Here is a 12,676-nt window from a genome sequence, read left to right as displayed (position 1 = left end):
GGTGCTAGCTAACAATTATTGGAAAAAACGATTAATTTCCGGAGTAACTAGCAGTCCAAATTTCGGAGTAAATTATATTTTCCAGATAATCCATCTCTGCCCAAAACGGTAAGTACGATATTAAATTATTATTGAAGTAAATCAAGTAAACATCACTGACAAATTTGTGAAGATATTTTTAATAACTGTTAATTCGTTCAAGCACAAATAATCAGCAGTCGGAGGCTTTGAAATCAGCTCGTCAAAAATTCCAGTCAGTGGAATCTGAGGCATCGAAGAGCTCAGAGTTATTAAAAGGGAAGCTGGAGGGATACTACTGAAAAGTCGCTGAGTCGGTTAACGACAGATACCCCAGCGTTGCGTGTGGTGCCCTCCCTCTTATGGGGTCGGCTACTACGATGCCGCTGGGGTCACTCAAACCCCCAGAACTGAGCCTCTACTTTGGCCAATCCTCTTTGGATAGAGGACTAGAGAATTAGAAAAACCTGTATACATAAATATTAACCGCAATTTTTCGTGCAATTCTGTGAGAACCAATAAAACATCGATGTCCCACTAGAAAATGGCGTCTACTGAACCAATAGAATGGCAGATCCACAAGAAGATTTCATACGGAAGTGGGAAAATAGTTGGGCAATCATGGGCCACAGAAGAATGACGAGGGGTGCCGAGGGGCTAAAGAATCAAGATGGCATCCGAGGAGAATACTATCACCGTGTCAAACGCGGACTACAATGTCAATAGTGAGTTGAACAGTCACCCCGATTTCCTCGCAATCAACAATCCCATCTACAATATCCCAACAAGTGCATCTAAACAACTGACAGATCCTCAAATTTCACCTGACGACAACAATCCTTTCAAAAGTGTTGGTATAAAGACGCCCAGCGGGACGCCCACGATTTTACCACCAGCGTCACCGAGAAACAGTGTTTTAACCGAAACATCAGTGTCAAGTGATGATAAAAATGTCAATGACACCCTTGTCAATAATAAAATAATCAATATCATGGAATCGTGCGATGTCAGTGAGTGTCTGCAAACTGGTCTTTCAGAATCATGCGACATGCCTGGAGGTGCCTGCAACAACGCGGAAATGTCCCCTTGTCTTCCCCAACAGGGTAACTTGGCAATTTTTTCATTATTCTTTGTGGTTTATTTTCAATTGGCAATCACCACCCGCATTAATGCCTAAAAAATAATAATAAAACTGGATAGTCATTATCTTTGGATAATAACCCTCGTGATTCCTTAATAAAATATTCTTTCCAGACAATCGTGACAAATCACCAGTGCATCATCTCCCCGATGTCTTCAGCACTCATCAGAACGTAAGAACCCATCACTGATAATCGATTGAATAATAACATAATGAAATAACCGACGATGGAAAAGTGATCTATTAATGTCTAATGCGATTTATCTGTTTTTCAGGCTAACACTATAACATTTGGCAGCGATCCAAGCCTCGACAGCAACATAGTACCGGTTAAGTTGGACGAGTGCGGCAATGTGTCGAGTAAAACGCCACAATTGGGTGAGAGCCCACAAACAAGCAATGACATTATAACGAGTCCACGAAGCCCAGATTATCCACCTCGAGTGTCAACGGATCACACCTCGAGTCCCCCATTTCTATCAAACGTTGATATTTCCATGGACACTGCTAAGTACAATACAACGGAGACGATAAAAGTTGAGCCTGAGGTCCAAATAAAGCACGAGGACGACGAAAAGATGGTGAAGGGGATGATAAAGCTGGAGATTCCAGACAGGCCTGAAGATGTTCATCCTTCGACCCCAGCATTGCCAGATACAAAGGTAAAACCTCCTCAGGAACTCTCGAGGAATCATTCGTCATCCTCTTCGACTACATCAAACTCATCTACAATAACTACTGAAAAACCCAGCAGAGATCACAGTGACAGACACCGTTGCTCTCGTTGCTATAAACGAAGTAAAATAAAAAGGGCAAGCATAGGGGTGCAGTGCAGACGAGACAAGAGTAGCAGTCACTCTCTAAAATCCTCTCTGAAGGACCACAAATTTCCAACTCCCCTGACAGCAGCTGACGAGAATCTCCGGATAAACTTGCAGACTAAAACCAGCAAGACACTCAACAAATCCATCAGTAAGTCAGATCAACTGGCAGGATTGAAGTACAGGAGATTCATCCACATCGAGACCTATCCGAATGGTGGAGCAACAGTTGTTCACATGTACCAGGATGAAATAGACATTCTCCCGAAGGAGGAGATTGACGAGCTGGCGCACGAGTTCTTCAAAGTCGTTTTTGGAGAGGATGAGAATGGAAATGCTTACAATGTCATGGGAATTGTCCACAACGCAGCTGCATATTTGCCAGATCTGCTGGACCACATGGCGAGTCATTATCCAACTTTGACTGTGAAAAATGGGGTCCTGGGGAGGAACAGTGACATCGAGACGACGACGATGCTGCAGTACAAAGAGCAAGTCTATAAAGCTTACAACAATGGAACAGTGAGGTACGGACCACTTCACCAGATAAGCTTAGTGGGAACAGTTCACGAGGAGGTTGGAGGCTATTTTCCAGACCTTCTCCAGCGCCTAGAGGAGGATCCCTTTCTGAAGCTAACGATGCCCTGGGGACCGCTGTCAGTGGTGCAGATGGAGACACCCCAGGAGTCCAATGATGGCCCAATCCTTTGGATTCGACCTGGTGAGCAGCTGGTGCCCACTGCAGACATGAACAAGAGCCCTTGCAAACGTCGTAGAACTGGCATCAATGAGTTGAGAAATTTACAGTATCTTCCACGTCTATCTGAAGCTCGAGAGTACATGTTTGAAGACCGCACGCGTGCCCATGCCGACCACGTGGGTCACGGTCTCGACAGGATGACAACAGCCGCTGTGGGAGTGCTCAAGGCCATCCATGGAGGACAGCCTTACGAATTCAACAGGATAACAAAGGACGTTGTGGCATTTTATGCTGGGGATTTTCCTGATCTCGTGGAAAAGCTACAGCTAGATCTCCACGAGCCACCGATATCCCAGTGTGTCCAGTGGATTGAGGACGCCAAATTGAATCAACTGAGAAGGCAGGGGATTCGATATGCAAAGATCAATCTCTACGACAATGATATTTATTTTCTCCCCAGAAATATTATTCACCAGTTTCGCACGATATCTGCAGTGTCTTCTGTTGCCTGGCATGTTAGACTCAAACAGTACTACCCTGATCCCGTGGTACATGGTAGCATCAGGCACAATCGATCGATACCAGAGAATTCGATAAAATTCAAGGAATTGAAGGACGAGCAGAAGGAGAACGCTGACAGGCAGCATATGGCTGAGAAAAAGGCCAAGGAGAGAGCTGCTGAGTATCAGGGGAATCTCAAGAAATCTGATCCTCAGCATGCCAGGAAGAGAAGTAAGGAGGAGCACAAGAGCAGGGATCATGTCAGGGGTGATATCAAAAGAAAGGAGTCGAGAGATGAGGATGTCAGTCTCAAAGAGACCAAGAGAAATGAGGAGAGGAGACGATCTGATGGTAAAAACCATCATGACAAGCACAGGAAGTCAGAGAGACGCTCGTCGACATCCAGTCGATCTGACAAGAAAAAACACGGGGAGAGGAGGCACAGCTCGTCCGGGGTTAAGGAGGAGGAGAAGCCAGGAGATGCCGATAAACTTCCTCAAGTACGGCAGGAGCAGTCTGAACCTCCAGCAGAGCCTGTTATCATCATCACTCTTGATAAAGATCTTGTGGAAGTCAGGCAATCTGTTGGGAAAATTTATGCTACTGAAGTTGTTGATAAAGCACTTGAAATAGCAATTTATAAATCAAAAACTGATGTTGATGAGGTCTGTCAGTCCCTCAGAGTGGGGGTGTCTGAGGCCTCGAAGGAGGTCCTCGAGAAGATTAAGCGAGAGTGTCATGAATTGGCTGCTAAGAATTTTGAGGATTCCAGGAGGCGTGAGCATTATTTTAAATTACTGGAAAATGAAACTGTGATGGCTTTCATGTCTGAGATGGAGTTAGCCACTGAAAATGCTGTTAAAGCCCTTGTGGAAATGGCTGAGGAGGAAGTAAGGGAACGAGCGAAGTGCGAAATGCAGGAGGATTCGTCGGGGAAAGCTCCACCTCTTCCGCTCTTGTCACCACCACCGCCGCCTCCTCCACCACCGCCTCCAACCACTCCACCGCCAGAGCCAGAATCACCAGAATCCTCTCCATGGACAGAAAACACTAATTTCGTTTTCACAATGAGTGAAAGTCTTGAAAAACATTCAGCCTCTGCTGCAGATATCGAGGAGAATGTCGCAGGTAATGACGAGCAAAATCTGGAGAGAAAGGAGGAGAGGATATCGCCTTCGGAGATTTCTAAAGAAATCAGAGAGAAGAAGGACTGGGAGGAGAGGCACAAAGAGAGAAGGAATCGTGATAGGAGGGATCGAGATCACAAGAGGTCGAGTCACAAGGAAAATTCAAAGTCCCATCGGTCGAGTAAATCAACGTCTGGGCACTCGAGTAAGGGAGATCGAAGGTCCGGTAATCACAAGGAATCCTCCTCGAGGAGTCACAGCAAGGACAGACCCAAGAGCACTGGCTCCTCGTCTCATCGACGAAGTGATGAGGGCAAATCACATCACAGCAGATCTTCCAGCAGCTCTTCCTCTGGACACAAGAGAAAATCATCAACCTCCGTTGGTCAAGCACACAAGGACGATGCCAAGAGATCCTGCACTGATAGGCTTGGAGATGACACTGGAGCAACGTGAATTGGTTCGATCATTCGTTTTATTCTGTTGTATTAAAATTCATTAATTCAGTCGTGAATTTTTGGAGAAAAGTGTTTTCCGGGGAAAACACGTGATTGATCTTTCTTTTTTACTTTGTGAAAATTTATGGTTTATTATTATTATTTCATTGTGCATTGTAAATATTTTACACGCGAGTCATTGATTATGATTTTTCCGGTGGATGTAGAGTCCAGTTAAATTATTTGTAGTCATAGTTTATTGCTTGGGATTAATACGTGAGGTGCATTCAATTTTTTCAATTATATGGTGTTGGTAGTCAAGAGGTAAAATAGTTTAATGGGAGACTGCCGTGATATTTTTAAATCATCGAGTGTTGTAGAAAACACTATTGCAGTTTATAATATTAATTTATGAAAAAAGTATGTTGAAATTTCTTGCGGGTTGCAAAGAATCTAGACGATTCAACGGGTGAAATTCATTCAAGTGCCTCGATTTTCAGTAGATTAAATTGAATATTGAGTTAATCTCCATTTAAATGTACGCAAACAAAACCAATGATCTTTTTTTTGTGTACAAATTAATCCAAAGGGAATTTTATAAATATGTAAATTGGTTACGAGAAAAACACATACTATTCCGCTAATCTAAATGCCTGCACAAAATCAATTGGAAGAAGGGAATCCTTGATGTTCGTTGCGTATAATTCAATGATTTTTTTCGCTCAATTTTGAACTAAATCAATTGAAATAGAGGCTATTCGATTTTTTCGTAGATTTTAATTCTTCATGAAGCGTAAAGTCTCCCCTTAAAATCATGCATTATAAAATATTAAACTTTTTTACTTCTTTGGTACTGACATTTCCATAATTTCGAATTGCCCTCTGATAATTTTTCTTTCCATTATGATCCCTGATTATGCTTTATTCAATGACTTTTGTTGCTTTGACAATTAAAGCTTTCTCCCGGTGATTATAGTGGCAGTATCAAAATAACACGTTTGAGTGATGAATGAGTGATGAATGAATGAAGGGACGAGATGTGAAAAAGATTTTTATTTCTATTTTCGTATGAAGAAGTGTGGGATCGAGGTAATTGTGGAGGAATTATTTTTCAGTGCATCACGGGACCAAGGCTATGTCCCTTTGGTAATATTTATATGAAATATAATTTATTAATATATGGTTTTTATTTATAACTTAGGAGGCTCCAGGTACAATTGTCTTGATCCCACTCATTACCGATGATCAATCGTATTTTTCACGAATTATTGTGCTTTGATGGGTTTTTCCTCTTTCAATTTGAAAATTAGGACCAGTGGGAGCAGATAAACCGGTCTTTTGCATTTTTTGACTGATAAAATTATGAAAAATTACGATAATACCAGGGGGATTACATATGTACCGTAGTGAACAGCAAAAGAAGATAATTTTCAGTGTCAATGATAATAATTCATATTGCATTGTAATGAATGATCTATGAGGGACTTTTAAAGATGATTTCATAGATATTCATTGGTGGTGACGATTTTATAGATTTAAACGAGAGGTGCACAGAGCAGAAGATTACAAGTTGATGTAGATAGTTTATATAAGAAAAACGAGAGGAAATAATCAGTAAAAGTCCAGAATTACTCCAGATGTGGAAGTACTCTGGAATATTCTAGTATTGGAGAGGAATAATTGGAGCAAAATGATATTTGGTCTGTATATTTTGTAAATAATTCAATTTTATCAAAAGTAGAGCGAGATTATTGAGATACTATATGGAAAATCAATGAATATCGGTAAATAGAGAGATATGAGATGCGTAATATTTGTGTCTGGTGAGTTGTCTGGCGTTTTCCAATTTATTTTATTTTTCTTCCTATGGGATCAGTGGGGAAGTGATCAAATGGTCGAATTCAATTATTCATTAATTAAATTCAGGATAAAATTTGTTTTTTTTTCCGAAAATGTCACTCCAAAAATTCACTGATATTATAATTTTTCTCCAATGCCGCACGCTTCAGTGATTTTTCCAAAGATAATCTCTCAAATATTTCATTTGACTTTTATTGACCCATTTTGCCCCTTCCAAGCTGACCTTACAATCCATTAATTATCCCCACACATTAATATTTAATTACCGTTTAATTGCGTTGATACACTCTTCAAAAGAAAAATACAAAAATAGTTATGTATGGAGATACTGTAAGTAGTTTTACATATAAAAGAATCTATATAAATATATATATATAAATATATATATTGTATCTGTCACACCGTGTAGATGATTCGCATTCCAGCATCTAGGTTTTTAATGAAAAATTTAAAGAAAGAAATACATTAATTTTATCAAACATTCTCGTTCCGTCTATTTATTTTCATATGTCCCACCGTTTTATTTCCTTTGCATTCAGTCATCTCTATTGGTTCAACTCAAATACGGTACCCCGCCATCATGAACATTCACAATGAGAACGCATCCTTCGGCTCACCCCCCATGATACTTTTTACAACCACCATGACACCTTACAATCATGGCAGTGAGTGATTGAACGCTACGATGTAAACTCACAATTTTCCCTCCAAAAAAGACAAAACAATTTTATTCGTAATTAGTTCGCTTTCATCTCATTTCCAGAAGTGCCTGATTCAATTTAATAGCCTATTTTTTATAAACGTAAGTCACCAATTTTCAAATGTTTTGCATTAAACGTTGACTCTTGCTAGAGGTTATAAATTCAAATTCTTACAGTTGGAGTAAATACAACAACAATTGAAATCATCAAAAATGAATCGAAATGCATCAGCGCAGGTTAAACAATGGGTAGCTGACATACAGATGAATGAATTCGCAAAAGTTCAAGGAGAAATAGATAATTATGAATTTGAGAATGAATCCAGCAAGGCCAAATACCTCCTAAGGCTTCTGATTTACCTCTGTCAAACAGTCACGAAAGTGTCTTTGAAAAATCGCCAATGTGGTTACGAGATATCAAATTTATCAGAATACATCTGCAAGAGTCTCTGCTCGATTCCCAACACCTCCAATTATTTCTCCAGCCTGTACCACATAATCAGAGTCCTGCTAGAGATTGGACTATACGGAGAAGCGATGACAATCTGCAATTACCTCTTACCTCCATCAACCTGGCACCAGAAGATGCTAGACGAAGGTGGGAATTTGAACGAGCACTATACAAAACTCTGGTCAATGCTCTACGTTTCAATCGACAAGCTAATGAGATCGATGAAACCAGGATCCCTCACGCCCACTATCTTCCACGAAATCCTCGAAATAATTGAGTACCAATTGAACATAGAACAGCTCGCTAAATCCGATGGCTCCAAATCCCTTCTGCTCAAACTCCTTCTCTACTCAGACTTCTTGGAGCATCTGAAGTGCTCAAGAGAACACTTCGATGAATTCACTGACAAGTTTTTTCTGAAGTACCTGAGTAAAACAAAGCTGCATCTGGGGGATCGCAACAGGTCCGCAACATACGAGAACTTCACGAAAATAATCTCAAAGCTCTCCGTATACTACATAAAGAAGAACAAATTGGAAACACTGCGGAAAATCCTGAAGAAAATCCTAAAGAACTTTGAAATGTGCACGTTGGAGAGTCGTGAGGCATCCAAGTGCCACCAACTCCTGGCAGATTTCTCCAACATTTTTATTATACCTCTCACAAATCTCTCCACCATCGATATCGAGGAGATAAACGATCTGATCCAGAGAATTCAAGGCATGATTCTCAGCTATGGTGAGGAGAGCCTGATAAAATCAAATATCTATGCTATCTCCTCAATTCTGGAGACACTGTGTATGCTCTGGGGGGAGCTTGGCCAGAACAGCTCGGACCAGCCACCACGAGAGGTAATTCTGAGCACCACAGACCTCTTAAATTATCTCTCAGAGATCATCAGGACCTATCAGGTGCACTCTCTCTGCAAATGTGGAACCAAGACCTGTTTAGTCCTCCAAGATCAAGCAACCTCATCCCAAGTGAAATCTAGAATTCTCTCTGTGCTCTGTCGACTCTGTCCAAAGTCACAATTACCTCCAGGTTTCTTCGAGCAATTTTCAATCATTTCCACCCAGTGTGTCGACCTTCTCTATGATCTTCAGAGGAAAAACTGCGAAGGGTGGAAGAGCAATTGGCTGAGCACTGCAGTGTCCATCTACAATTTCGCCTTGAACTTCTCATCGTGTCATTACGAAAAAAGTGCTGAGCTTTACAAATTCCTAGCCAGCAGCATCATCAAGTTGAAAGCCACGGACGAGGATAAGAAATTCTGTCTATCGATTTCAACGCCACCACTGTCCTTAGCCCTTCACAGACTCAGTAATCTTTATTATGGCAATCGGCAGTACGAGGAGGCCAGAATTTACGCTGCTCTCAACGTGTACTTTCATCCGACTCATCCAGACTGCCAGGGTTATCGGAACTGGTCCTTCATTCACTACCAGAATTCATCCTATCGGCATCTGACTCTAGTGAATTTTCTACGGGAGCACCCAGACGACCTAAGAGTTCTTGGTCTAGGAAAGATAGAGCTGAAAAATCAAGTGCTGCAGGACATCTGCATCAGGGAGATAAAATCCCACATTGCGATGAAGCTCGATCTCTCTGAGGCCATTCTCGCTGTCTTCGATTGCCTTGAGACACTCAATGCTGATGAAATTACTTATGCAACAGCTGTGCATCAGATTAGTTATCACTCCCTCAACTTCCAATCAAAAACCCCTTCGTCCGATCACCTAAAGACAGCCATGGGGAAGTTGAAGTCCTTGAAGCACGATAAATCTAATATTCATTACATCCAATATCTCATGGCACATTTCGCTCTTTACGAAGTTCTTGAGGAGATTCGATCCATTGAAGAAGCCACGAAAGTCGAAATGAAGGTCGCTAATATCAAGCTCTATGCAGCATCTAATAATGGTGTCAGCACTAAAGAATCCAACGTTGTGCCAACCTTCAGTCAAATAAACATAAAGACTGCAAAATCAATTGCATCACAATTAGAAAGCATCTACAATTTGTGGAACAAGTCATTAACTCCAGAATTAATAACTAAATGGGATTCGATCGGTGGAACATCAACAGTGAAGGCTATCATCGTAGCTGGGGAATACTCGCGATTCTACCGCTACAGAAAACTGGAGATTAAATTCTGGAAGATGGGGTACCATTGTGCTGTTAAAACCGACAGTCACGAGTCGATTGTGTACATCACAGCTCGCAGCATCTCATCTCGATACATCAACGACGACTGGATTGAAAATTCCCAAGAGATAATAGCAAGCAAGCTGATTAATTCGAAGGAGCCAAAGGTGCCAGCCATCATTGCCATGTTCAAACTGAGTTTATCAGATTATTATTACTACATTGGAAATACGAAAAAGGCTGATCAGCTCTACGAGGAGGGAATGAGAGCAGCACCACTGAATATCAGTGAAAACTGTGGAACATTTATTTTCAGTCAGCAAATTGTTCTCACCCATCAATTCCACAACTTTCCACCGGAGAGAAAGAATAATCTCGAGTACACTGGAATCTTTGGGCATATTCTCTACGCAATGCTTCTCATCGACGACACAGCTGCCGAACTCAAGGACCTCGTGTGGAGTCTCTACGAGATGGATATGGTTTTTGAAGTGTCCTGCAATATTGCCAACAGAATGAATGCTCTGTTCTCATACCGAGAAGTCACAGCTCACCTGGTAAGACGTCTCAAAGTTTGCCAGCCCAAAATATCAGTTCTCAGAGTGGCTGAAATTTTAAAATACCTCTGCATAATCGATTTATCGAGGAATCAACTGGAGGATTGTGAAGTCAAGCTCCAGGGAATGGAGCATATCCTGCAGATGGAAACATTTTCTGGATTTATGGAGAGGGAAGTGATGAAGATCCCTGATTCGTCTTCATTTTTAAATGCTTTCCCTGATCGAGCATTGATGGATCCCATCAGGGACATTCCTCAGAACGACTCATCTCCAATTCTCAGACGAGAGCGATTCGCACTTCCCGATTTTATGAGTCACGGGCAGAAGTGCAAGTGTTTCACGTGTGTCGATGATGCTTACAAATTCCTCGTTTTCTCTTGCACTCACATCAGGGCTCAGCTCTACACTCTCCAGAATCTAAGGCATTACGCCAGGCAGCATTTCGAGGGAGCACTGAATATCAGTGAAAAATTACTGGATCTATCCAGGAAGGAGGATAATTACCAATATTATTACATCATAGATTACGTCCTCTTCTTGCTGGATTTTATAAGATTTTTAAAAAAAGACAACAGCACGTACGAGGAGGGGAGAAAATTCGTATGCTGGGCACTTGAGATCTGTGATATTTACAAGCTCGAGTGTCACCCTGTGTACATGAGTGCAATGGAAATCGTCTTTGAATACAGATTCGAGAAAGTCTTCCCTGAGGAATTACCCACGTCTAGTCTAGTCATTCCAAAAGTGGATGACATCGATGTTCATGAGTTTACAGATCATCAGGAAATACCAGAAGCCTTCTGTGTCACACCAATCAAGGAAAGTGGAAACAGCCCCAGGCCTGACTCCAGGAGTCCTCGTAGGAAGAACAAAGCTCCAATTTTATCTCTGAGTGAGGCCAATGTTGGCACTGTTGAGAGTGATCCTGAAGAGCTCAGTCCACCGCTCGTAGTACCTGATAAAAGAAAAAAACGAGTGGTGACAAGGGTGAAACCAGTGAGGAGGAAACTGGCAGAGAATGATTTTGAACAGGATGATGATGTTGTAAAGATTTCAACAAGGAAGTCATCTCCAGTACCTAAATGTGACGATCTTGGTGTCAAGTTTACAACACTCATCAATAAAGCTATTAGGGTGGCTTCAGATCTGTCTCGCAAGCTCCATGTCCTCAGTAGGAAGGCAGAGGGCCCAATTACTGATGATCTCCTTCAAAAGCTTGTGGATATTCTGGAGGAGGGGTTAACGAGGTACGAGAAACAGAGGAAGAATGAGGTGGAAGGGGCTTCGGGGGGGAGTCGAAAGGCACTACGGGGTACGGAAATATTTTATTTAGATGTTGGAGAGGTACAGGGAATCATAGAGACTGCCAAGTCGATGATGTCGATTGGGGACTTGTCGTCGACTGCTGCAGGACCTGGAGAACTTTCAAAATCACGTCCCAGTGGTCCTACTGAAAAATCCTCGAGAAAAGGAACTGATCCCAGTGTCGCAGCACTTGCAAAAGGCATTGGGAAATTATCTGTGAGATCTTCTGTTTCGCAGGTTGATGCTGTGTCCAAAAGAGTTAGAAAACTGTCTGTTAGATCCTCTGGTTCGAAAGTTGAACCTGCTAATGGGGTTGACAGGCTCTCTGTGAAGAACTCTCGGCGTAGGACTCCGGGAATTAGAATAAATGATGAGGAGGGTGTAGGGAGTGATGATGAGGTTGTAGAACCAAGTATTATCGAGCCTAGACGTTCACGCAGGCTTGTTGGAATGAGTTCTACCACTGAAACCAAATTGTCTCGAAAGAGATTGTAATTAAGTATTTAGTATTTATAGAGTGATTGAGATTTTTTTTTAAAGAATGTAGTACATATTTTTTATACTTTTATACTGCACTTTTGGGTTGATGTTCACAGAACAATTCAGAAGGTGATGGTTTATAGTCAATTGTCAGAACAGAATATTTTCTGGAATACATCCGTTGTACGTACTTCTTCGGAGAGTCCCTTTTGTAATAACTTTGGAGAAATTGAAGTATATGCTTTTGATTTTAACGATTGTTCGAAGTTCAGTGTGAATGATCTAATTAATTAAAAAGAAAAATAGAAAGAAATGGAAGAATTTCAGGAATTTTTCGGTTTTAGATTAATTGAATGAATTTTGTATAAATTAATATCGATTATAATCGAATAATAATTGTTGCTGAAGATTTATGGAATTCAAATATTTT

At 41.3% G+C, this 12,676-nt stretch overlaps 2 protein-coding genes across 2 annotated transcripts; both read left to right on the top strand.

Annotated features, from left to right (window-relative positions):
• The first annotated feature begins 60 nt into the window (after window positions 1-60).
• LOC105268923 (uncharacterized) lies at window positions 61-6,719 on the top strand. The gene is made up of 3 exons (XM_011308844.1): window positions 61-1,121; window positions 1,273-1,331; window positions 1,435-6,719. The coding sequence occupies exons 1-3, from the start codon at window positions 689-691 to the stop codon at window positions 4,762-4,764; spliced, it is 3,822 nt and encodes a 1,273-aa protein (XP_011307146.1). The 5' UTR covers window positions 61-688; the 3' UTR covers window positions 4,765-6,719.
• A 537-nt stretch (window positions 6,720-7,256) lies between these two features.
• On the top strand, window positions 7,257-12,567 carry LOC105268922 (uncharacterized). Its single transcript, XM_011308843.1, has 2 exons — window positions 7,257-7,407; window positions 7,483-12,567. The coding sequence occupies exon 2, from the start codon at window positions 7,519-7,521 to the stop codon at window positions 12,259-12,261; it is 4,743 nt and encodes a 1,580-aa protein (XP_011307145.1). The 5' UTR covers window positions 7,257-7,407; window positions 7,483-7,518; the 3' UTR covers window positions 12,262-12,567.
• The last annotated feature ends 109 nt before the right edge of the window (window positions 12,568-12,676 follow it).

This window comes from Fopius arisanus, unplaced genomic scaffold, assembly GCF_000806365.1.
Source record: "Fopius arisanus strain USDA-PBARC FA_bdor unplaced genomic scaffold, ASM80636v1 scaffold00063, whole genome shotgun sequence".
Classification (NCBI taxonomy): domain Eukaryota; kingdom Metazoa; phylum Arthropoda; class Insecta; order Hymenoptera; family Braconidae; genus Fopius; species Fopius arisanus.
The sequence above is the reverse complement of the archived record's forward strand: the minus strand, read 5'-3'. Positions and strand labels throughout refer to the sequence as shown.

Bases quoted from the DNA above. Each gene is read 5' to 3' on its own strand.
- LOC105268923 (XM_011308844.1), top strand. From the start codon at position 689: ATGGCATCCGAGGAGAATACTATCACCGTGTCAAACGCGGACTACAAT. The intron at 1,122-1,272 runs GTAACTTGGCAA...TATTCTTTCCAG, and splicing joins CCCTTGTCTTCCCCAACAGG to ACAATCGTGACAAATCACCA. The intron at 1,332-1,434 runs GTAAGAACCCAT...TCTGTTTTTCAG, and splicing joins TCTTCAGCACTCATCAGAAC to GCTAACACTATAACATTTGG.
- LOC105268922 (XM_011308843.1), top strand. From the start codon at position 7,519: ATGAATCGAAATGCATCAGCGCAGGTTAAACAATGGGTAGCTGACATA.